The 24,846-nt window shown below is 42.2% G+C and overlaps 2 protein-coding genes across 2 annotated transcripts; both read right to left on the bottom strand.

The window, feature by feature from the left end:
- Nucleotides 1–118: 118 nt before the first annotated feature.
- rilp (Rab interacting lysosomal protein) lies at nucleotides 119–9,068 on the bottom strand. Its single transcript, XM_006802035.3, has 8 exons — nucleotides 8,480–9,068; nucleotides 6,029–6,152; nucleotides 4,618–4,739; nucleotides 2,970–3,155; nucleotides 2,544–2,713; nucleotides 2,319–2,444; nucleotides 2,111–2,209; nucleotides 119–1,631 (listed from the first exon to the last, which is right to left on the bottom strand). The coding sequence occupies exons 1-8, from the start codon at nucleotides 8,807–8,809 to the stop codon at nucleotides 1,511–1,513; spliced, it is 1,278 nt and encodes a 425-aa protein (XP_006802098.1). The 5' UTR covers nucleotides 8,810–9,068; the 3' UTR covers nucleotides 119–1,510.
- Nucleotides 9,069–9,482: 414 nt separating this feature from the next.
- Nucleotides 9,483–24,397, bottom strand: prpf8 (pre-mRNA processing factor 8). The gene is made up of 43 exons (XM_006802034.3): nucleotides 24,190–24,397; nucleotides 23,346–23,499; nucleotides 23,061–23,229; nucleotides 22,790–22,954; nucleotides 22,481–22,699; nucleotides 22,171–22,383; nucleotides 21,863–21,988; nucleotides 21,597–21,702; nucleotides 21,139–21,329; nucleotides 20,861–20,980; nucleotides 20,553–20,742; nucleotides 20,306–20,425; nucleotides 19,928–20,062; nucleotides 19,689–19,818; nucleotides 19,377–19,573; nucleotides 18,916–19,122; nucleotides 18,409–18,572; nucleotides 18,153–18,279; nucleotides 17,636–17,828; nucleotides 17,307–17,494; nucleotides 16,963–17,201; nucleotides 16,729–16,875; nucleotides 16,382–16,592; nucleotides 16,140–16,256; nucleotides 15,776–16,023; nucleotides 15,496–15,675; nucleotides 15,274–15,409; nucleotides 14,800–14,969; nucleotides 14,472–14,601; nucleotides 14,204–14,350; nucleotides 13,945–14,105; nucleotides 13,628–13,819; nucleotides 13,274–13,511; nucleotides 13,021–13,149; nucleotides 12,749–12,862; nucleotides 12,429–12,602; nucleotides 12,102–12,295; nucleotides 11,727–11,966; nucleotides 11,464–11,605; nucleotides 11,229–11,369; nucleotides 10,994–11,133; nucleotides 10,524–10,726; nucleotides 9,483–10,079 (listed from the first exon to the last, which is right to left on the bottom strand). The coding sequence occupies exons 2-43, from the start codon at nucleotides 23,488–23,490 to the stop codon at nucleotides 9,925–9,927; spliced, it is 7,053 nt and encodes a 2,350-aa protein (XP_006802097.1). The 5' UTR covers nucleotides 23,491–23,499; nucleotides 24,190–24,397; the 3' UTR covers nucleotides 9,483–9,924.
- Between the last annotated feature and the right edge of the window lie 449 nt (nucleotides 24,398–24,846).

The following is a 24,846-nucleotide window of genomic DNA, read 5'->3' on the forward strand; positions in this document are numbered from 1 at the left end:
CCTTATAAGTCGTGAAAGCCGGTGAAAAGATGCCCATGTGATCAATTTGAGATCCAGTGAAAGCTTATTCAGCATTCTTTGTTCCTTTTCTTATGAGGGTAAAAAAAATGAACTGAGATTGTTTCACTTTTGTAAATATATTCTTTGTTTAATAGATGTTTTTATTGAAATCTCAATGTCACACATTTTCAGTTGTTTTATAATAAAATTCACTCAGATGGCAAATAACACCTTAAATGTGTTTACATCATAAAAACAAAAACAAAAATGCTCCATTACAAAGATGCTTACAAAAATAAATTGCCCACAAAGGATGTCAGGAGAAGGTGGTTTTGCTCGATGTTCATTCATTCTCCCTTTACACATGCCACTGGCCTGCCTGAGTAGTTTCTACTACATTTAGAGGGAACAGATGGGTTCATTTAAAGTGGTGGTGCTGAAAGCACACGTTTAGGGCACCACCATCAAATACCCGAATACTGATACATGATTGATTGATTTTTACACTACGAGCACTAAAATAAGGCTCATGGGGTTAAGATGCACTCTCCTAACCTGCACTGCACTCACTGCAACTTTTCTGTTTCCTTGTGCATAGAAGTGCTTCAGATCATTTAACCTCCGAAGACCTGAACTCTTCCACGGCATGCATTTTTAGTTTCTCTTTGATATTTGGACATATTGGGGCCCGATGAATGTAAAAACAAAGAATTACCAGATTTTTTTTTACTTTATTTTTGTTTTTAAGAAAAATAAGAGCCACATATGAGCATATTCATTTAAAATTTTGATAGAACAGTAGCAGTATAATGTCCTCGTGAGTGGATATCAAGCCCTTGTAAAGCAAAATTGAGTATTTTGGTCTAAATAACCCAAAATGTGATGTCCACATATGTGGACGCCAGGTCCTAGGAGGTTAAACATAGAGTAACCACATGGCTTTAAAATTCCCTCACTGAGGTATGAGTTAGATTGTATTTGTTTGTGAAAATATTTGTATGAGTTATAAAATGAGCAGAACTTAATTTACTGCTTTATGCACTATTAAAGTAGATAATTATATCTATATAAAACTCAAACTATGTCTTTGGTTTTTTTTAAATACATATAAACACTGAATCTGATTTTACTGAATTACCAAAAATAAAATTTTTTTTCTTAAAATGAAAAAAATCATGATTGTCTTGCTGTACAGAATATCATAGCAGTATTTCTTATATCGTACTGTAGTTACACAATGTTCCTCTTGTTTTCTCCTTCCATGATAAAGGGGAAGGCATCAGACATTAACTAATCATGGTTGAAACTTAATTTCAGGAAATAAGAGGGGATTGTTTAAATGCGCTTCTTTATCTTCCCGTGGTGCTCCGGGTCTGCATTCAAATGTCCTCATAACCTTTGCCCTGAGCAAAAACCGCAGAGAAGTTGTGACTGAAGTGAGGAGAAAGTGTTGTCTGAGTGTCAAACTTAGAGAAATCTCTCAGTTCAATCTCTGTGGTCAGTAACGCGTTCAGGAAGACCTCAGCTGCTCCGCCTCCTCATTGGCCTCGGAGTCTCTGATGATCTCCCAGGAGGAGTTGTTCACGTCGGTGGGACCCGGGCCGCTGCTTGACCTCGTCAGGAAGCCAAAGCTGCAGGCGACAGAGCAGAAGGGACAGGCCTGAGATCAGATCTGCAGTCAGGGATTACTGCTAAATATAGACTGGGATTGACAAAATCTGAGGAGGGTGACATTGTTAACAGAGCGAGGGAGATGGAGTGATGTCTGCAGTGTTTCTGCTTTTATTCTTTCTTTCTGAGTGATTCATTTTCTTATTGCTCTTGCTCTATGTTTATTGACAGGAACAGTGCAAAGCGCTGAAGCTGTTGAAAATTAATTTATGGTTGTTTCATTTTGCCAGCATTCTGTTTCAGTAAATGTGCAACAGATGTGGAAATGAGACGAATGACAGCTTTAATCAGCACTGAGACCTCATGTAGGAACGAAAAGAGCACTAATATAAGCCGAAACATAAATATAAAACACCACCAGGTTCTGCTGCTTTTTACAAACCAGGACTCTGGCTTCCAGTCTGACCAATGCGGAGTGATTGTGCAACATCGTACTCACAAGTTTCGAATACGTGACTCAGCCGGTTTCACTGTTCCATCCACTTCTGTGCCATCCACTTCTGTTTGGCCAAACAGAGAACTCCTGTCTTCCTCATCACTGTCGAGGAAAAAACAGTCACTCAAACCCCTTTCACTTTCTGAACATCTTTTTAAATCCGCGCATTGTTTCCTACTGTTGTTCTAGAAATGATGTCTGTAAGAAATACCTGCTGCTGCATTCGTTGTTAGGAATCCCAAGCATCTTGGCTTTAATGAGCTTTCTTTTTTTCTTGATGGCAGAGCGCACAGCTTCTAAGAGAAAACCTGGACACCTCTCCTCATTCAGTATTTCCCTGCAGACACATACAGTCCTTTCAGCGTGTAGACAACTTCACTGGCACCATGACCATCAACTAAAACTAGAACACACGCACCCAAACAAGAAAACCCACCTCTGATAGTAGCTGAGCTCCTCCTGCACCAGGAAGAGGTTGGTTTTTAGCTCGTTCCTCTCGAAAAGGATGTCGCGCACCTCCTTCTTGGTGAAGCACGGCTGATCGGGATCCTTCTGATCGGATGTTGGCTTTTTCTTTGGCTCCTGTGCTGTTGGACTTGGTCGGGACTGACGGGACAACAAGCAGTGATCAACAGGTTCATTAAACCACAAAGCTGATTCAGCAAAAAGCAGCAGTTATTTGATCAACAGTGCAAGCTTAAACTCTCTAAACACTCTAGAGTGACGTTGGAGTCTAAAGTTCACAGATTTCCCTTTTAAGGCCTTAAGTAAAATATTAAGGTATCTCTAAGAAGCACCTTATTCATTATGCGGGAAAGTAAAGAAACATATCTGTCGTATCCAGTGTGAAAGGTGTGCATACCGGCGTGTTGCTGTTGGTTCTGTCGAGCTGTGCTTGGAGGTTTTCTATTTCTTTGTTTTTCTCCTTCAGGTCGGCCTCCATGTCGGCCTTCCTCTCCACGGTGCTCTTCAGCTGGGCCTGCAAAACATTCTGCTTGTGTCGCAACTCTGCATTCATTTTCATAAAGCGGTCCAGCTGCTCCTGAAGCTACACACACACACACACACACACAAACATACACATATATATATGATTTACAAATTTGTAACATTAGCAGTACTGCAGACAGTTATAAACACAGCTTATGGCTAAATCAATGAACCAAGGCTGACCCACAAAAATGGAAATTGGAAATGTGGTATATAAGATTACTCTGCCTTAATATAAAGGATTAAAAAATAGGCATTATTTAAAATAAAAATACTCCCTGGTTAACCAAACCAAATCAAAGCCAACTCTTTTACTTCCCCCAGTTGACCATGAAGTGAGTTTTTCTTTCTGTTTAAAAGTCAGCTGATTGGTTGCAAAACGCCAAGCATTAACAAACACACCCAGTTATGGCCGCTATTTAAATCATGTGGTATACATGCCCTTGACACACATACAGCCAAGATGAAAACAGTGCCCTGACTTGTCTAAAGTGCAGCTTAAATCATCAAGCAGTAACTGCGTGGATAATCCCTGCCCTCTTTTCCTGACAGTTAGCACAATTTATGCCTTCCAGTGGCTCCTTTAAAGCGGTGTACATGATGCAAGTTCTCTTGTGTTGCTGTGCGACACATGACTCCACGACTGTGTATGTAAGTATGTACGATATATATAGAAATAACACAACACATAAAACAGGGTTTGAGAATAATGAAAAAAATACTACTGTTTCCATGAGAAAAGCCAGAAAGTCTGTAAGGAAACACAACTTGCAGCCATAAATTTGATTGAGTGTAACCATGTGATCCACATGGACAAAGAACACTTTTTATTATTTAAGGGCTGCGCTTCATACATGTTTTCATCTTAATTCTCAAGTGATATATATATATTTTAGTGTTTGTTTATTTATACTTCTACTATTTCCTTTTGCCTTTAAAAGAAATGATAAAATGTTTTGATTAAATTAAAGATGTTTTCAGTCGTTATTCTTCAGTGAAGAGTTAACCCGACCCAGCTCCATCTTTAGATTAGTTTCCATTGTCACCATGGGAATCATCTGCCTCAAGGCCTCTGCAGCAGTCAAACTTGTTACTCTAGGTCACTAAAATATTTGTAAGTGGAACATCACAACAGAAATGTCAAAGCTTATAATGTTATCAAAAATAGATAGACACACTAGCCACTTTATAAGCTATACCTTTTCAACTGCTTGTTTAAACAAAGATCTAATCAGCTGATCACATGGCAAGAGCTGAAGTTCAAACTGAGCGTCAGAATGTGAAAGAAAGGTTATTTAAGTGACTTTGAACGGGCATGTTTGTTGGTGCCAGATGGGCTGCCCTGAGTTTCTCGGAAACTGCTGATCCACTGGGATTTTCCCACACAACCATCTCTATAGAGTTTACACGAAGTGGTCCGAAAACGAGAAAATATCTAAGAAAGTTAATCTATCATCCTCCTAAAAAGAAAGAAAGAAAGAAAAAAGGTTAAGAGTGAATTATATTGTATGTCTCCTTACCGCCTCCACCTCTTTGGTGATAGTAGTTATCTCCTGGCTTTTGGCCCTCAGGTCATCTCTTTGTTTATCCACCACCTCCTTCAGCTTTAGCATCACCTCACGCTCCTGCCGCTGAACACGGTCTAACACACACACACACACAAATTCACAAAGTGTATCAACTTTGTGTAGCTACTTTTTTAACTATTTTGTCCCTCTTTGTTTTCATAATTTCATAGCTTACGCTCATTCAAATTGGATTTAACATTTAACAATCTGTGTTTTATTGTTGCTAATGCTCATAATAGCTTACTCGTGTCATCCCAAACTCTTTCTAAGAAAATCTGCACTAAATAATATCGAAAGACAAAAGTCAGCATGAGAAGTAATTACCACAAGACCTCAACATTACACGAGCTTAATACCTTAATCCCATTTGTGTCGATGTGCACGAGGACAACACGCTGCACGTAATCTTGATTCATTCTACAGAGACTTAAGATTTCAGAGCACAGACAGTATCTCTTGCTTGCATCTACTGTTATCTTGCTTTGCAAATAGTTTCGCTTTTACATTAACAGATTCTTACACTCTGGGACCTTTAATCAAAACTGAAATAACTGAAAGCATATTTGCGGTGAACCTCAGTGGCCAAACAGCCATTTCACTTTTACTACATGAAATGAATAGTCACGTTCACCTGCCTCAGGGCGTCCTGTCAAATGAATCACAAAGTTAAGACGGCATGAGTTTATCTGCCAGTACGCAAAAACTGGAGTCAGCAAGGCGACTCCAGCCTCTGGCTCACAGCTCTGCGGTAGGGCTTCTACACGCTGGGATAGAGATGATATATTCTCTCTTTCACTTCGCTCAGCCACTTTAAATTATACAGAAACTAAGCATCAAATGGAAATCATGCCGACTGTTTTTCAGTCAGTGAGCCTTACTGTATATTATATTTAAAAGACTATTGATCGTATCTATCTGTTGTTTAATTTTTATAGTGTACAGAGTAATTGTTCAGGTTGTTATCGGGGTTTAATTTTAATGTTTGCTTTTTCTGAACACTTTCAGCCAGCAAAAATAACTGCACTATACACACAGCGATGGCCAGTTGGACTGGTTTCAGCCTCAGAGCGTATGATGGTTAACCCACTGCTTTGAATATTTACTGGAACTGGTTGATGTCACGTTTACAGACTAGAATGAAGTAAAAAAAAAAAAACATAACCACAAGACCTCGAGGTTGATTTACCTGTTTGAAGAGCATGCACTTACTGCACTTCTATAGCATGTTGAATTTTGTTTTGTTTTGTTTTTTTAAGGGGGGGGGGGAAGGGGGGGACTGATTTCCACATAGTTCCGATTTTAAAAGCCTATAAGATACCTAACGTTACAGTTCACTTCAACAAAAATAATTCCTCATACATACCTTCCTGTGCATGGCTGCCTCTCAGCCTGCTCTCCAGCACCTCCCTGTCTTCCTGGAGCTGCTGTATCTGGACCTGCAGCTCTTCGCACCTCCTCTTCCACTGCTGCTCCTTCTGCTGAAGTTCCTGGATGAGATGACAGGAGTCAGACTGTGAAACTAAAACCTCAAAAGCAGGTTCTATTGCATTTTTAGAAGGGGGGGAAAAGATCTGATGTAAGCTGTAGAAAATCTCTAGAGCATTCAGAATCTGGATTCAACTTGACCAGTTGTGTCCAAGCAGGTGTGGCAATTTAGTGTTAAGTCATTGCAGATGTTTTTCTTTTCCAACTTTGTTTTATTGATTTCAACCATGACATACATGACAACAGCAAAGTCTATCTTGATTTCAGAACAATTGTATGTCCATTATACCCTCCAAACCCCCACCCCGAATTCTCCCCCTTCAAGGTCCACACTAGACAAGACACCGCACAGATCCAGTCTCTGCACATAAAAAATGTCTCAAGACCCATACACATAACAAGCATAAATTGCAGATGTTTTTCTAATGGCTGTGAGACATCTAAACAGCAAAGTCTGACTTCCCAGGACAGCAGAGCTTTTCCATATAATGGCAGCACAAACACTAAATAAAGAGAGAAATAGTCTGACAAAAGACAGTTCATACAGAATAAATGTTGTAGCTCTGAGAAATCCCCAGGAGGCTGGTTATTTTTGTAGGAGCTGTTTGACAGCCAGGTCTATCTGTGTGAGCCCACCTCACACAGCAAGCAAAGGTCTCCAGACTTTCTGAAGGTCTTACAAAGATTTTCTTTGCACATTGGCTGCTTTTTTAATCATTTCCAATTCAGTCCATGAAATGTGTTACTAGCAGCCAATTACAAAAATTCCCATTTCTTTTGTTGAATCTATGACAAATACCAACGATAACACACTTTGTCAGGCAAAAATATTACTTTTGTAACATTTGTAACATGAGCTATTAGCTGAAACTCCCTGAGGCAACTGATGCTGTGATTTGGCGATATAAGTAAAATTGACTTGAACTGAAGACTTGGCCTCAGCATGTTGTGCATTGTTTCCTTAAAAGATCTGAGGAAACTGGACAAGTGGAAGACAAAAGAAGAAGTAGTAGGCCTAAAACAGATGAACACTATCTTAAAGTCATGTCCTTAAGAAACAGGAACAAAATCATGTCAATCAAAGACATGACACAGAACCTGAGAGATGCATCTAAACCTTCGTTTGATCTACTATCTGCTGCTTCATCAGATATGCTCTCAGTGGAAGGGTGGCTGCCAAGAGGCCATTCTTAAAGAAGGAAAACAGGGAGAAAAGACTGAGAAAGAAGAGCTGGGCTGAAAATCAGTGGCAACAGGCGCTATAGAGTGTTGAATCTGAATTTGATCCATCATGCAATACCAGCATAGCTTCACTCTTCAGCATGACAATGATCACAAACACAGGACCTCAACATCCATGAAGCAGTGTGACATCCAAAGCAGAGTTTTGGATGTTGGCTAAATTAGGTGGCCAATCCAAATATTGACTTTGGAGCTCCTTAGAATTTGACATGTTCTGTTTTTACCTTATAAACTGTATTTCCTTGTATGTATGCACATGTTTCAATAAATCGTTGCATTTTCCTAGCAAAATATAAATAAATGAGAGGTGGCACAAAACTAGTGTACAGTACTGCAGAAGCTCCTAAATTACGCTATGACTTCAAGAAAGTATTAACATGGTTCTTCAACATTTATAACTCTATAGCTACAGTTATAATTAATGAAAAGTCCCTTTTTAAATGTGGTACTTTACACCAAGTGAATGGTGAGATGCTACTTAAGTGGCTGACTGCTAGCTAGCTTCTTTTTCTAGTGTGGGTGGTAACACTCCCAGTGCTAAAGCTAAAATCACTGCTGTGTGATCACTTCATGTGATTTATAAAATACATTTTACAATATATAACAGAGGACATAACAATTAAAGTTATACCATGCCAATGTTAAATATTCTCATTGAAAACTGTTAAATTACAGAGTCTAAGAATAACTGTCGGTCTACGTGGTTGCCTTGACGACACGGGGCGGCACTTCAGGTATTTATAAGTGCCGGTGGATTGATATCAAACAGGCAGTTATAAGGTTTATATCACGCGAGGTCATGCAAATATATATGCAAGAGTAATTTTAGTTTCACAGTGACATAGTATCACAGTAAAAAAAAAAAAAAGAGTTATGGAGCTACGTTTTCAATACAGTTGGGAGCAGTAGCATGTAGGTTACCCAAACGGCGCAAAAATCACCTCGAAATACATCAGACTCGTTGACAAACAGCTCTATTAACCTGCTGTTATAACACAGAGACGCACACTCGGTGAATAACACGCACAGGCGCCGTTGTATTATTTACAAAATGGTGGTGTGACTGAAAATCCCCCGCGTCTCTCACCCGTATCTCGTTTTTATCGTTGGCATCGTCGTTTTCCTTCCCCCCGCGTTTCTTCTGCTGTTGCAGCTGTATGGTCTCGAAGGTCTTCAGAAGCTCCTCTTCCCTCAGTTTGTGAGCGTGGTTCCTCGACGCGAAGCTCTCCAGCAGCTCCAGCACTTTCACTATCTTCGGCACCAGACCCTCAGCGCTCTCTTTGCCGTAACCGTCGATGAGTTTCTCCACATCGGTGCCGATCACTTTGGCTATCTTGTACACATCATCGACGGTGAGAGCGGAAAACGTCCTGCCGAAGCAGTCCTCAGAGTTTTTGATCTCTGAGAGCGTCTCCATGTCCGAGCCCGAGCAGCTCGCTTCACATGCTCTTAATTCGGCTATCGAAACCGACAGGAGAGACGTGACGGCAAACCGTCAACCAAATCAGCGTGCAAATTTTAAACCTCACCCTCTGCTGACACGTCTGAACTTGACCTGCTCCGCTTACGACGATGCCACTTCATTTACTTAATGTGTGGTCACATTACATCAGCCTACCCAAAAAAATAGACACCGAGCACAACAGTGGACAGTAGGCTGCTGTGTACTCACTGCTGGGTCCTCCTACTTTTCTGTCCAATGTAGTGCGAGTACAGAGAAACATGCACAAGTATGCCTGCTAGGTCGAGCTTACTGATGCATGCAGCAAAGCGTAAACTTAATTTCCTTTGCAGATCTGCAGTCAGAAATGCTGACCTAGAACTGTCTAGGGAAATAAAATAACGGCAGAACTGCACATAAACCTGGAAATATAGCTTCATTAACCAAGACTAAAACAAAGTAAAGTCCTGGCTTATTATGGGGATACCAATGTGCTTAAGCAAGCAAGTGAAACCAACGTGAGTGGTTCAAGGGAAAGCAATTTGACCTCTCAAAACAGGGGAAGTGAGCCAGAAAGTCCCTGTCCAGCCTTACTTCCCCTCTGGGGGCCAAAAAACACCCAAACCTGACATTACCACCACACTGTTCATAAAAATTGAGATCTTTATTTAAACTCAAGCTATGGTGTGACAGGATGTACAGTACGACATACAACACAGTAATAATGGGGCGTTACTGGCATGAAAGAACAACTTTCAGTTTCATTTCTCAAAAGAGTGAACAGTAAGCATATCATTTCCCCTTCCTAAACAGAGGTCTCATCAAATATTATACCAAATTATTGTGTACTGAAAACTACACAAATGCACATGTGAGATGCCACAAAGACTGAAGTAGCCTTACTGTAATAGAGGGCAGGGTAGAGTAATATCAAAAAGGATCCTAAAGCCTTTACATTAAAAAACAAAACAAGAATTCCATCATCACAGTTACATCTTTTTCAATAGCAATATTACAGGTTCTGAAATCTGAGCGCCACATAATTCTGGCAGAGCTTTCAACGAAACAGGTCAAGTGCAGCGCGTCTGCCCTCAGGCGTACATGTCCTCGCGGTCGGCATTGTAGATCTCGCCCTCCTGCAGAGAGGCAAAGTTTAAGAAGTGCGAGGGCCGGTGGACTTCGTGGTAGAACTCCTTCGGGTTGGCCAGCTGGAGGTCGTACTTCATGTTTGGATCGTGGCGCACGCCTGTGGCAAAGAGAATTGACAGGTTTATTATTAGCATATATAAATAACTAGAGCGGGGGCAGGGGTGTCATAAGGCCAGCGACCAGAACTAATTTTGTTATTTTACACATTTATCATGCAGAAAGGGAAGGTGTATTGTTGTATATCTTACATTAGGATATGTCAGGGATTAAATGTTTAGATAAATGTCTTCACATTTTGCCTAAATGTCCGGCCAATTTAAGGTTAAAGTGCAAAATGAGTTTCACATCCCTGGATCTAAATAATTGTGAAGCAAATCTGCACACTAAAATCAATGAAACAGACACTGGGGCAGTGGAAACATCAATGTATCCTACTGATCATTCAAAAAACAAGAAAACAAAACGTTGCACTCAGGGCAGATTTGGCAACAGATATATAGCAAGCAATACTAATATAAATACAAGAGCTTTGAATACTGACCCATGAAGTTGTAGTTCCAGGAGCACTGGCCAGGTACCATGAAGAAGCCCAGGAAACGATCAGACAGCAGCATCTGCACTCTTTCATAGTGAGACGGCAGGTAACCTTTGGGGTTGTTGCCCTTGTCCGTGTTCTGGCGACCCCATTCGTACCCGCTGGGTGTCAACTTGTAGGCTGTGAGCGTGCACGAACCTGGGGTGAAGCTGAAAAGCACAGACAAGACACTCTTAAGTACGAGTCAACTATGTCTGAAAATACAGTTATAACTACAATTTCTTTTAAAGAGTCTGGTGCATTTTTTAAATTTATTTTAGTAATTAAAGCGTTTTTAAATAAAATTATAATATAAATAAATGGATTTCCAATAGAATCACTATACTGCGTATTGAACTTTCAATACTTTAAACTCCATTCACTGCTACAGATTTTACCTTCCTACATTCTTTTCATACCAAAGTAATAAAGCCTACCTGCAAGTAATGATGATGGTCTTTTCTCCATCCCATGAAGGGTTATCAGCCATGATCTTGGCGTGGGTAGTGACATCCTGTGGGGACAGCTGCGGCGATTCATTGGGCTGCGTGTGAATCCAGCCAAGGGGTTCCATTTCCTGTTTAGGGAAAATAAAAATAAAGCTTTAAAGCTGGAACAAAGCAGCCAGCAACGCTATCATGTATCAATTGCTAAGAATAAACCGGAACTTACTTTCAGGTATTCATGACCAGGCAGCTGGTTGGGCAGGTGGACAGTCTGGTGAGTCCCCCACTGGGGCACCATGACAATACAACGGATCTCCTTCACCTGGGGGTTGTCAGGTGGGCTGGTGCCATACAGGTAGCCTGCAATCTGGAACAAAATAGTATGGTCAGCATATATACCTGAGCATGTTGTTACAATGGGCTCAGTTGATGAAGTGATGTGTAATACGATGAATACATACCTGTGCTCGCAGATCTGAGATGCAGATGAATTTCTTGAGGACATTTTTGGGCAGGATGTAGGTGTAACCCGTCTCCTTGATGTCATCAGATGAGACGTAGATGTGGTTGGTTCGGAGATGGAGGTTCGCAGCAGATATGGCCCTGACATGGGGAGAGAAAAAAAACAACAAACAAACAAACATGATTTATGTCTTCATATTTTACCCAATCACGAGTGAACTCTTAAAACAAAGTCTGAACCCCACAGAAGCTGCGTTCATACCTGACTCTCCATTCAGTCTTGGATGAGAATGTCTGGGTCTCGTAGTTGGAGGTGGTGGAGGTGATGATCTCGTCTCCATGCTTGTTGACCGTGCGGGTCTGTGTGGCGGTGAGCTGCGACTGTTCTTTGGTCTGCTTCTCGATCTCAGCAATTTGCTGGCGCTGTTGAGACGGAGCTGAGATCTCCATTCCCAGGATGATGTCACGGATCTCAGACTGGGTCAGCGAAGCTACGTTCACACTGAAAGGAGACACAGGAAGTATTGACCACAAAACTGGTTATATTTAGCTCCAAGTGACACAAAACAAGCAGCTATTTGAGGTACTTACAGCAATTAGCTTGTGCAAAACTTGGGAACTCAAACTGAAGACTTACTTGTTCTTTTTGCCATAATCAGCCAAAATTAGATCTTTGAGTTGCACTTCCACCTTGATCCACTCCTCATCAGTGAGCGTGGGCCAAATGTGATGGGGCTCGGTGATAGTTGTTTTGTCAGGTTTAAGGATCACCTTGGCACGGTCATTGTTGACATGGAGCGCTCTGAGGATCAGGATAAGTCGAGAGAAGGCCTACGGAGCAGACAACCAAACACAAACTACTTACACAGGGAAGGGAGTAAGGGGGCTTTAACAAAACTTTAACAAAAAACCACCATCGTTGTAAAACAATTACATACAATTTTAACCCTGGTGTGAAACTCACTGTGTAGGACGAGATGGTCTTCAGCCAGTCATCATAAAGGTTGAACAGCACCATCTGTGGTTCTGTAGCCTTCAGGATCAGGTCTCCAAACTTCTCCACCTTCAGACAGGCCTGGAAGGGCAGCTGCAACTCCGAGCCTTTGATCACAATGTTGGGGAAGTCGAGCAAGTGGACCTGCACAGGGAGAACAATGTATCACAAACTGGAAAAGTGCTGCAGTGTGGTTTCACCTTTGAAAAAGAAAAAAAAAGAGAAAAAAGAAAAAGAAAAAAAATCACAGAGCTAATCTTCTAAAGTTTTATTAGCATAAAGAGTCTCACCTCCAGAGGGTCGAGCATGCCCTTCCTGGTCACAATGATCTGTTTTGGCTGCTCCTCCACTGGGAGGGAACGAATCAGAGCAGCCACTTCCTCAGCTGTTTTCCACTTGGCCAGCTACAGAGATAGGAAAAAAAAAGAATCAAGTTAAACACCTTTGATAAAAAAAAACCAAAAAACTAAAAAAAACAAAACAAGTAACTTACTAACTAAAGCCTTATATTTCATATCTCTGCCACAAGCTATGCTGTATTTCTGAGAGTAAGGGGATGTACCTGTCCCAGACGTTTCTGCCCAGCCCACACAGAGGTGTGAATGATTTTGAGGAAGAGCTGACCGGTTCTCGGGTTGAAGATGAAAATGGCTCCATTGATGGGCTTCGTGGTCAAGTTACCCTCAAAGGTCTGTTGAAATAGGTGGAGAATACATGTGACTACATCTTTTGCATTTTTTAAAAATATTATTATTATTATTATGCAAAAGCAAAATACACTTTACTTTCTTAGAATTATAAAAACACCCTTTTACCTTGTGGATAGTGACTCTGTAGACATTCGTGTCATCCACAAACCAGATGATCTGGTTGGAGAACAGTTCACCGTAGTTCTGTGAGGACAGGTACGGCTCAGTGGGCTCAGAGGAGTACAGCTGCAGACCTTTGCGGATGCGTTCCCTGAGCACATACAGGGCAGGGTTGGCCTTCATGATCTTAGCCATGGCCTGCTGGATCAAAGGCTTGCCTCCCGGGAACCAGTTACCATAAGCACTACAAAACAAGATCACATAAAATGCTGGGTTTAAGTAGATGCTTAAAGATAGGAAACAAGATTCTTATCTTCAAACAAGACAGTGCACAAAACCTGGCCCTTAGACAATCCTAACCTGTGGAGGTTGTAGGCCAGATCAATAGCAATGAGCACCCCAGTGGGAGAGGGGTAGATACTCATGTTGTCTGTGGTGTAGTCGAGGAACTTGGCCCTGGCATAGCGCTCGATGTCATGGGAGTCATAGTCACCCCATCGGAGCTGAATGTCAATCCAGTACTTCTGTGTGGTGGTGCTGTCCATCACGTCCCTGCAGGAGGAAGTGAACATTTCAATTTAAACAAGATTTTCACTTTTCTGTTTTGGACCTCATTATTCTATAATAAACTAATGTTTCATCCCCTGAAAAACTTAAAATCATGCTAAAAGTCATACTTTGAGTCAGCAAGCAGAGAAGGCCGGGAGACGTTCCACTTGTATGATGCAAAGAGAAGTATGTCAGCACAAGATGAGTTCATCTTGTAGGACTTCCTGGGGTGGATGGTCTCCTTCTGCACAGTCTCAATTTCCAGAGCATCCAACTCCTGGTCAAACACCTGAAAACCAGAATCAGAAAAAACATACAAATTTACGTTCTGACTTGCACAATAATTCCTGTGCTGAGGAAAAAGTTTGGTAAATGAACAGAACCTACCTGACAGAGATCCATGACAATGCTCTCATGGATCTTTTGCCACAAGTGAGCCCTGAAGATCTGAATGAGGGAGATCTTCAGCGTTGGGATCTTGCCGTGCATGAAGATTCCTGTCAGGTCAAGCTGCACTTGGAAACCCACATACACCTAGAAACAAAAACATACAAACTTTAAGCCACTACAGACATTCTTTAGTTTTCCTACACAACAAAGACTCATATGTTCTGTAAGATGTTTCTTTTCCTCTCTGGTTCCTGGTTGCACTTACGTTGGCTCTGTTGATGGTGGGTGACCACCAAAGAGTGAAACGACGGTTGGGGATTTGGTTGAGACCAGATCTCTGGGCATTAGTCAGCTTCTTCCATTTCATGGACTCCTCAAAGCCACTGGCCTTTTCCCTAAAACGCACAGAGAGAGAATCTGTTTTTAAAGGCAATTAATTTTTAAAGGCAATTAATTTAAATTTAATTAGTTTCCTGGCAGTTATACACTCCCCAAGTGTATCGAGAAAAGCACACAAAGTGATCCAAGTGTAAAGTCTATTGTGTGATGCTTGCAATATAATTAATTCCTGTAAACATTTAAAGTGCTCTCACCAGAAGAGACCCTCCCAGGTGGGGAAATAAGTGCCTTTGAAGAGTGTGTGCTCCAGAATGCCCTCCACGCCACCGAGCGCCTGGATCATGTCTGTGCGGTAGTTGTTCAGGTTCCACAGTTTGCCATCGTGTCTCTGGTGTGTCCACCAGAACGGATTCTGCTTCAGCACCTGCAACCAACCAAGGAAGAAAATACAATTAATAGCTGGAAATAGCTAAATGATAAACATCATGTAATAGCATACAGACACGTGCATGACAAATAAAACTGTAAACAGTCTTGTTGATTGGTAAACCATTAAAGTCAACACAACTGCTGCAGAGTGCAACTGAGACCAAGAGTCCCAACTATTTTTAATCTGCTTGAATTTAATTAGGAGAATGCCTGAATTATTAAAAGGCACTTCATGTTTTTATATAGAAAAAAAAAACTATTTCATCTTAACACTTTGCACATCGCTGTCTCTGTCATACCTGGTACTGTTTAAAGTCAGTTCTGACTCTCCAGCCTTTGTCATAGGCCAGTGTGTGTCTGTCCTTCTGGAAAAGAGTGTTGATCCTGGGGATTCCTCTGTCCCAGGAGTCCTCCAAATCCTCCAGAGTTAGACGCCTGGAATAAAGATGAAACGCTGGTTATTATGGTGTCCAAGCTAGCTGCAATGAGTCCAAATCAGATAAGAGAGTAATCTGCTCTACCTGTTCTGGGCAATGGCCTCCTGTCTCTTGAGCGCATACTCAGCCCAGACCCTCTGAGAGTCGATAAACTCGCTCTCCCACGGCTGAATGTAACGATACAAGTTAGGGATCAGCTGGTCTTCTTCGTGGCTCATTCCAGACCTGAAGTGGGTGATGCCCACATCTGTCTGCTTGGACCACCTGTTAAAGAGTGAGACAAATGATTGTGTGATTGGTTAAGACACCACAGCTGAATGAATTTACAGACTAGAAGTTCACACAGATCTGCAAGGAGACCTACCTCAGGTCTGATTGCGGGATAAGCACGTGGCCCATGGACAACATGCCGAGACCGCCCAACTCTTTGGGAGTGTAGAAGACCACGGGAGGGAAGCGGCTAGGCATTTTGGAGTTGAGACCGATCTTAATACGTGTCTGAATCTTGTTCTCACACTTCACCAGCAGGTCCAGTAGCTCCTGTGTATTTACCACAGCCTCACGGAAGTAGGTCATCAGACCAATCAGAGCTGTGTTCCACTTATTCACAATCTGAAGGTTAAAAATCGAGAAAGTAGTAAGTTTTCCTGGCTCTGAATGCAGCTATAAAAGGATCAATGAATGTAACAATAATACTCTAGTTTATAAAAAGCAAGATCTCTGTTAACCTTGGTGAATGTGGTGGATCCAGAGGCCATCAGGATCTGACGCACTCTGTTGTGAAAACGCTGCATTGACTCATCATCCACCCGCAGGAAACACTGTGCTGTCCTCTCTTTGGTCACCTGAACAAATAAATACAAACGTGAACTTCAAGCCCATTTAATCAAAAAAGGGAAAGTCTCTTTAGTCTCTTTAATTTGTTTTCTAAACACTATAGCAGCAGGTTTGTTAGCATTATGAATTTCACCTCATTCTGCAGGTTCCAGACACCATCCTTGTGAGTGAACTCTTCATAGCTGGTGCGACACTTGGGAAGGATGCGGCACTCAAACCCACACATGTTGAAGAGCAGGTTGGGGTTGTCTTTGCTGTACACGGATACAAAACTGTTCTCCCACTGGACTGTGGTCACAGACCTGGGCAGGCGATTCTTGATGTCCCAGAACACTGCGCGTCCACTGGGAAGATTATTAGACAAGTTCAAGCCATTTTTCATAAAGTCTAATTTTCGTTATGTGCAATATTCAACAAAGATAAGATCTACATAACAATAATCTACAAGCTTAAGAGTGAAAGGTTGAAAGAAAAACTCACAGATTCACATCATGCTTCATCAGCCTCATCCGGGCATCACGAGGCCAACACTTCTTATTGTTGTAACCCACAATGTTCTCATTGTTGGGGTCCGGGTGCTCTGTCAGATACCTCTGAATCAGGTCCCTGGCCTCATCAGCAGAGAATCTGGAGCCACAAAAACAATGACATCACTTAAATGTGTAAAAACAAACAAGTGAGAAAATGTCATCTTATCACTTAGTGCAATCCTACCTGAAGAAGATGTGGATGCGGTCGATGTAGCGGCAGTACAGTCGGATTGGGTGAGCGCTCTCCGTGGCAGTGTCTTGAAAACTGAGGAAGTCGTTGGGCATCTGAGGGGGACCAGCCATCTCACTGGCACGGTGCAGGCCGAGAACCAGGAGGTCCATCACCAGACCGTAGTACTGCACGATGAACGAGGCAAACTGGAGACCCCTGATGATGCCGTAAGAGTTGGTGTGGTTCATGTCCTATGTGAGAGGAATAAAGATGAAGAGAAACACTCAAAAAATAAATAAATACATCTAATCAGTTATCTTTAAAACTCCTATATGAAAAGAAATAAGCACCCTTACCTTGTAGTTGATGACCACGTTGTTCTTGGCTGTCATGTAATCAGCAATGTTGTGGTCAACGATAAGACGCAGCAGCCTGTTGAGCAATGTCAGATCAATCTTCTCGTACATCTTCTCATAGCGGGACTCGAGCATCACATTGCACTCTCCTTCTCCAGTCTCCCACACGTCCTGCAAGTTGTTGATGCCTGAATGGAATAAAGGAGCATTTAAATAAAGCTGAAAATGTCATCACATTTGCCCACAATGTTATTCAAACTGAGATTTGATTTTATTCTGGATCCTTTCTGAGATACTACACAACACATTCAGCTATATTTGAGTCTTACCTTGGCACCACTTGTAGACCAGCAGTGGTGGTGGTTCTGTATCAGCAGGTTTGATCCAGGGTGGGAACAGGCGTCTCTTGTCTGCTTCATACCACAGGTACTGGTCCAGGTAGGCATCAGTTATCTTCTCCAGGGGTTCCACATCATACACTGGCACCAGGTGGCTGTACAAGTCCATGAACTCGATACCCACCTGCAAAAGAAGTAGTCACTTAGAAACTAACAAACGGATGTGATGATAAGAAAGACTTTTACAACAGAGAAACTCAACGTTGTAACGGAAATCAATTCTTCAGGTGGTTTCCCAAAACAACATCCCAGTAACTATGTATCTGCACAGAAGCTAGGAAATACTGCCTCACATTTATGTTACTTATGTTTGTAAACTGACCAGTGAAACAAAAAAAATTAGAGCAATATATTTTCTTCTAGTGTTCTCGTCTACTGTTTAAAGCCAGAAACATCCCTGTTAACTAAATGAAACTCTTAGAAAGTATCCACACATCTTCTCCCTGACCTCTTTGAAGGCTCTCTGTGTTAGCAGGTGACGCTTGATCCTGGAAAGAGCCTCGTGAGGGTTGTCGTAGGCCTGCTCTATGAGCCCGAGCTCCTCCCTCTGACTCTGGTTCAGACGAGACTTCACGCTGGAGGGATTTAGAGTGGACATGGAAACAAAATGAATAATAATAAAAAACATATTCTGGCAATTCTGCTGCCTGATGTGAGAAAATATGCATCGCTAAAGTTAAAGGCAATGTTCTCAGCTTGCTTACCTGTATGCTTCTTTGAGCCTCTCCAGCGCCAGGATGAGCAGCTTGGTGTCATGTTTGTAAGACAGTGGAGGGAACGGGATTGGTGAGAAGCGCCGACTCTCCAGCCAGTGCACAGTGGTGGTGTAAATGGCCACGGCCTCTTCTGCAGTGATGTAGGGACCATCCTGTAAACAGAATACACACACTTTCAATTATATGGCAAAAAACTACAGGATGCAGCCATTTTTACCTTTGATACAGAGATACAATGAGACCTGTTTTCATATATTATAACATCATGTAATAATCAGAAAAGTGTCTGAATAGCAAAGGGCCAGTGGCAAATGCAACCAGCAATAAAAGAACCACTATTCACTTTAATATTCCTCCAGTTCTTACGCACAGGCAGGCAGTCCAATGCAAGTGCGCCTTTGTAGGAGGACAACAATCAACATTTCACCTTAAATGCGTTGACACTGTAGAGACTTTACTAGAGTTCTTTTTTAAGCTGCCTTCTTAGAGTATTACCTTCAGGTAGTTGTGCTGTCTCTCCTGTTCAGCTTTCAGGTACAGACGGGTCAGTCTGCCCAGGTTTTTCTTGCACACCGTCTTATCCACAGTGGCTCCGCGACGGATTCGCTCACGGTTGTAGTGGGCTGTGTTGGTCCACCAGTCAGCTTTGGCCTTCACGTATCGCAGAATCATGTTCTCAATAGGAGTAGGCAATCCAGGTACCTAAAGTGAAAGAAAAAGGATAATATTAGGTATTTTATTCTCACTTAAATTCTAATTTTTAACAATGTTTGTAGTATCTTTGTGAAGTTGTTCCAATATCTAATCAGTGCTTTCAATATGTTTTCCTTTATTATCCAATTACCTGATATTTTATTCATGTTACCAAGAATTTCAAAAATTCTTTTAAACCACAGGCCATCCATTCAAACGTAACAAGACACTCAAATGTCAAAAAATTCCTGAGGGGACCTGACCTTCCATGGGATGTTTGCTTTCCAGCACCTCCAGGACTCGCTGAGGTGCTGCAGGATGGTTCTGGCCTTGTTCTGTTTGATCCCCTCAGGCATCATGTCCAAGATGTCATGCATCACAGCCGCACGCAACTCCAGGTCAAAGTGAGACTCCACACGCTGTTTGGTCACAGTCTTTGCAACACCCTTCGAGTGACGTCCTGCAGAGGAAATCACAGCAAAACCGCCGCTGCTGCTGAAACTGCTACAGTTTCCCTCAGAGAATAACTCTGATTGTGTCAGAGAATCACACAAGTAAAATATGTATGTTCAGACCTTCAAACTGTCTGGCCAGCAGATTTCCGAGCCACCGCTCCAACAGGGGGGTGATGCCCCTCATGAAGAACAGCCACACCCTCCAACCAGGGGCCCAGAAGCCACAACCTGGACCCTTGCCCACAGGACCCTGAAAACACAGACAAGATTAAAACTTAAATGTGATTGTGGGAAAATATTTATACAGACAACAGCTTCACCTTAAGTGTGCAAATTGTTAACATTGGGCAATTACTCACGGTATTGAAACGGTAGTAGATGAGATGCTTCAGGTCTTTGCACATCCGGATTTGTCTCATCAGCTTGTACTTGTACCGGTACATGCCTGTGAGCTGACCCACATGAGCGAAGATGTACTGCAGTCCGTCAGCCAACTGCAACACAGAAACACACCTTTGAGGTTGGTCACGTGTGCAAATCAATACATAAAAATAACTGCTGAAAAAAAAATTCAAATAAAATCATGTTTTAATCTTATGAACGTGAAAAAGATTTCCCAAAATCCTTTATCAATACAAAAGATACATCCTTGCATTTTATACTGCTTTTCATTAAAGAGCGCTTTTACCGCTACCCTGTGAAAGCAACGCCTGCACAATTTCCACTTCACAACTAACCTGGAAGGCATCAACATTTCCCAGTCTGTACTGCACGTGGCTGTCAACCACCAGCTTGCTTAGACGGAGAACCTCTCTGCACAGATGAAAGGCATTGCCGAATCGCGACTTCTTTCGCTCCTGAAGGAGGCAAAAGAAAACAGTCATAGGTCAGCAATGGTCAAAAGAAGTGCACTTCATACTAGAATACAGTCAGACACTTAACAAAAACAAAATGTGAAGTTAGATCCTGCTCTGCAGACTGTACCTTTGTGGTCAGTGTCTTGACAGGCTTCAGATTGAAGTTGTAGTCCAGATGCAGGTAGTTGAGGTTCTTACGATGGATGAGCAGATTGAGCATGTTGTAGCCCTGTCTGCAAACCTGCAGGCCAACCTCCACCCAATCCAGCTTTGTGGACTGGAAGAACTTTGTGGCCTTAAAGGAGCGGAATAGGTATCTACAAGACAACAGAGGGATAACTTTTACAGATGAACTTGGATAATGAGCAAAATAAATAAAGGTTTAATGAAAAATGCATGAAAGCAGGATATCAAAATAAATCCAAGGATGCTCACCTCTTCTTCTGGGCCTTGGGTGGTCTGTGTTTGAGAGCATTGAGCACATAGTACTTCAGCAGTTTCTGGTATGACACACGTACTTTCACTGGCTGTCCAGCAGGGCAATGCTCGCGGTACCTATAAAATATTTTAGCAACAAATGTTTAATACTTAGACTTTTTATTTTTAAATTTTAACTCTAATGCAAAACAAAATCTTCCACACAGCCGACATCTCTTCAAACAGTAAAGTACTTCAGATTTACTCCTGTCCTAACAGCTTCACAGTTTGCTCACCAGTTCTTGATCAGGGGGATATCGATGGCACGTCTTGTTCGGCCAGATCTGAGGTTGAAGGGTCTCGGCGCCCACAGGAGAGCAATGCCATTGGCTGTGTTGTCTGTGTAGAGTGGGGTTTCTTTGAGGAAGGGTTCCACAAACTCAGCAAGCTCAAACTCCTCATCATCATCTGGCAGAGGCTCCTGACTCTGAGAGGAAACGGGAAAAACAGTGAATCACTTTTAAGGGCAGAAGGGCTGGAATTCAACAGACTATAAAATAACTAGAAGAGTTATCTGAATGGTGAAAGGTGATCTGCAGCTGCAGCCAATAATAACAAGTCACCTTTCATTTTACTATTCCTCCAGTTCTTACGCACAGGCAAGCAGTCCAATGCAAGTGCGCCTTTGTAAGAGGACTTTGATGCGGGGTGTTATTCACCAAAGGGAGACAAGTAGATAATGTGCAACACTTACCTTAACAGAATGTCTGTGTGAAATGGGGTTGATCAGCGGGTCAAAGTAAAATGCAGGAAGATCGGGGTCTTCTGTTTTGATAAAAACCACATTTGGTGTGTGGTACCTGGGGAAAAAAACCAAAACGTCAAAAGTGTTGCTTTTATATAGCCATTATGAAAAATAAAACAAATCTATGACGTTTATAAGCGATGAATGTCTCTCCTGTCTTGAATGAAAAAGGATTTTTCAGTCAGCCGGTATTTCAAGTAAACAGCAGTTCTCACCAGGTGAGGTGGACGTGGTGGGGCAAATTGTTGTACAGGTAGGGGAAGGCAATTTTGTACTCTGTCCTGATGGGCTGTCGGATGATGATTTTGTTGATGTCGTTGAACTCGTTCCAGTCTTCATCCCTACAGAGGACACAGAGGAACCAGTTAGGACACAAAACAGCGAGCTTCTATTTTCACATTATGTTTGGAATCAAACAGCAATATCAAACAATTACAAGAAACATTTAAATTCTGCACTTTATTAACATTAATAACAATAAGTCTTTAGAATATTAATTTTATAAAAGGGCGAAAGAACATACTGGAGGTTGATGTCTCTGACCAACGGCTCAAACTTTGGTCCTCCAGGGATGGCCATGTTTAAAGCCTTGGACGTGAAGAAAGCCTTCAGGTCAAAGAGGTAAAAGTAGTTTCTATCAACCAGATCTGTCAGAAGCTGATTGGCCAGACGGTACAGTGTGGACATCATGGGCAGTGTGAACTGCCAACGACGATAGGTGGTCCCATTCACAAACCTGAGCAAGACAAAGATAAATCATCAATTAATGTTTTAAGCAACATATCAGTTGAATATGTAAACCTCTGTCTGTGAAGAGAGCCATGGCTGCTTACTTGGCTGTGTCCTTGAGGGGCTGATGTTCATAGAACCAGTCCACAACTGAAGCATCTTCCTCTGGATCAAGCTCCATCTGAATGGCCTCCAAGGGTTCCACATCAAGAATATTGTCAGCGTAGTCCAGTGGCGGCTCCTCGTCATCAAAAGGTGGAAAGCGCATTCTTTTGAAGTGCCGACGATCTCTTTTCTCACGACGCATCATGATCCACATGGTGCTGGGATTAAAATCGGGAAAGAGACAAATTTACATTTTATTGAATGGAAATGATCACAGTTGGTTTTCAGCAGTGGAAACTCTCCCTTACCCCCACTGTGAAATGTAGACTGGCTCAATGACCCAAGGGATTTCATTGACAAATGAAATGGCTCCAGTGATGTGATAAAGCACGGGCACATCTCGAATCTGTTCCCAAGGCATCGGCATGTTTTCCAACAGCTTCAGCACTGCATGGGGCATGTACTTGAGGGCACTGTTCAACAAACAGACACAGAACGAGCATATGAAGATGTTATCAAGAAGAAAACACACGGACTTTTGTTAAGACTTTTAAAAAGGGATAAAGGAGTCATCTTTACCCAAGGTAGACCCTCTTGTCATGGCGAAACTTTCTATTGGTCATGTCTCCATGGTCCCTGATGATCTTGCGGACATGTTCTGGTGGCATATCCTCCTTCTGAGCATCCACAAAGCCAAACTTTCTCTTTTCTGAGTAGCGCTTTGCCTGTAACTGCTGCCATTTTCTTGCTGTAGAGTTGAAAGACATTTAATAATCGCAAAGTTAATCTTGTCCATTTGTGACAACGTCTTCGCTAAAAGCTCAAAACATGGAAGTCCCGCTTTAGTGGATACAAACAACATACCCTTCTCTTGTAATTTCTCCTCAGACATGTAGTCTGGGACAGGTGCAGGAGGGGGCACACCAGGCGGCACAGCAGTTGGTACCCCTGGTGGCACACCGGGTGGCATCGCTGCAGGGACCCCTCTGTAAGGAAAGGCAGCTGCCATGGTGCCTCACTATCCAAAACAAAGACACAAACCAAGGTATTAAAATAAGTGAGTTTTTTTTATTATAACTGTATATAATCAAAACCCTGAGGAGAGAGGCGTTACATGTCAAAAAAGCCAACTTACATTTAATTTAACTGAAACAAAAGACTGATCAGAAACATATTACACTGGCACATGAATTCCTTGTCTGGCTCCTGCAACCCACAGATTAAATAACAGAAGCCACAAAGTGAACGCGTGTGCTTAATGCCTTGCAAAGTCTAGAAAATAGAATGGCCTTGGACATAAACGCCTTTCAAAAATAAAAACTAGCTTCTTAATTCGGTAGAAAATGCATTTATTGCACATTAACTCATCTGTGTAACTTCAACATCTTCGTGCTCACAGTTGATGAGCTAGCTACGTTAGCCTAACATGGCCTCCCGGATGGCACAAAACTGCAACAGCAAGGCGAACTTTGCCCGCGTTTAACTGTTGATAGCTCGTTCAGAAACAGCGTAAACTCGGGATATCATTCATAAATGGCTACATTATGTGACAAGTAACACAGTGTACTTCACGCCGCAGCACCTGTTAGTTATTAGGCCAAGCGTGGAGGAAGCGGCAACTTAGCCAACTGCTAAAGCTAGCACGGTGGCTAACGATTGAGTGAGAGGTAAAACTAAGCAATAACAGAATGCAGTCAACAACACGCACCTCGCTTACTTCACTCCCAGTGTTTCTTATCGTTGGATAAAGCCTTAACCCGCACACAGTCAGCTAGCACAACATTTCTTTCTTATTCTCCGTGTTTTCCGCCTCAGTGTTGGGCTGATGTGCGCTAACACAAAACGGCATAAACGCACGACGCACGACGGCGGACACACGATGAACGAGCTTCAGTAGTATTCACAGACGGCGGTTACGTCCGATATTTCTCACCCCCCGGTAAAGAATCTGCTTTACGTCAGTAAATATGCGTAGAAGTTAAACAAGCGCAATTTTTGCGAATACCCGTATGATCCTGTTTCCGGCGCACTACTGCCCCCTGCAGTGTTGGAGTGCGATCCTGTAAAGTTTGTTGCTTAAACAAAAGCATGATTTGCTGACTTGTTGTATTATTTAATCACATTCAAAATATTTCATTACAGTGATTTTCTTCTTGTTTTATTTCTGACCTGAGGTCATTTATTTCTTTCGTCATTTCCCTTTCGTCCTTTGTACTCCTCTCTAGGGACTACAAACACAAATGTAAATCTCCAAAAGTTGATTCTGTTAATGTGGACGTAGCGTTTTGTGGGAGAAACGTTTCGTCACTCATCCAAGTGATTTCTTCAGTTTCACCCGAGGACAGTCTGGAGACTGAAGAAGTCA

This window comes from Neolamprologus brichardi, chromosome 14 (assembly GCF_056152115.1).
Source record: "Neolamprologus brichardi isolate AB-2024 chromosome 14, ASM5615211v1, whole genome shotgun sequence".
NCBI lineage: Eukaryota > Metazoa > Chordata > Actinopteri > Cichliformes > Cichlidae > Neolamprologus > Neolamprologus brichardi.

Bases quoted from the DNA above. Each gene is read 5' to 3' on its own strand.
- rilp (XM_006802035.3), bottom strand. From the start codon at position 8,809: ATGGAGACGCTCTCAGAGATCAAAAACTCTGAGGACTGCTTCGGCAGG. The intron at 3,156-4,617 runs GTAAGGAGACAT...GTGTGTGTGTAG, and splicing joins TCACCAAAGAGGTGGAGGCG to CTTCAGGAGCAGCTGGACCG. The intron at 2,714-2,969 runs GTATGCACACCT...TTGTCCCGTCAG, and splicing joins GAACCAACAGCAACACGCCG to TCCCGACCAAGTCCAACAGC.
- prpf8 (XM_006802034.3), bottom strand. From the start codon at position 23,490: ATGGCAGCTGCCTTTCCTTACAGAGGGGTCCCTGCAGCGATGCCACCC. The intron at 13,150-13,273 runs GTAAAAGGGTGT...CTATTTCAACAG, and splicing joins ACAGAGTCACTATCCACAAG to ACCTTTGAGGGTAACTTGAC. The intron at 12,863-13,020 runs GTACATCCCCTT...CTATCTCTGTAG, and splicing joins GGCAGAAACGTCTGGGACAG to CTGGCCAAGTGGAAAACAGC.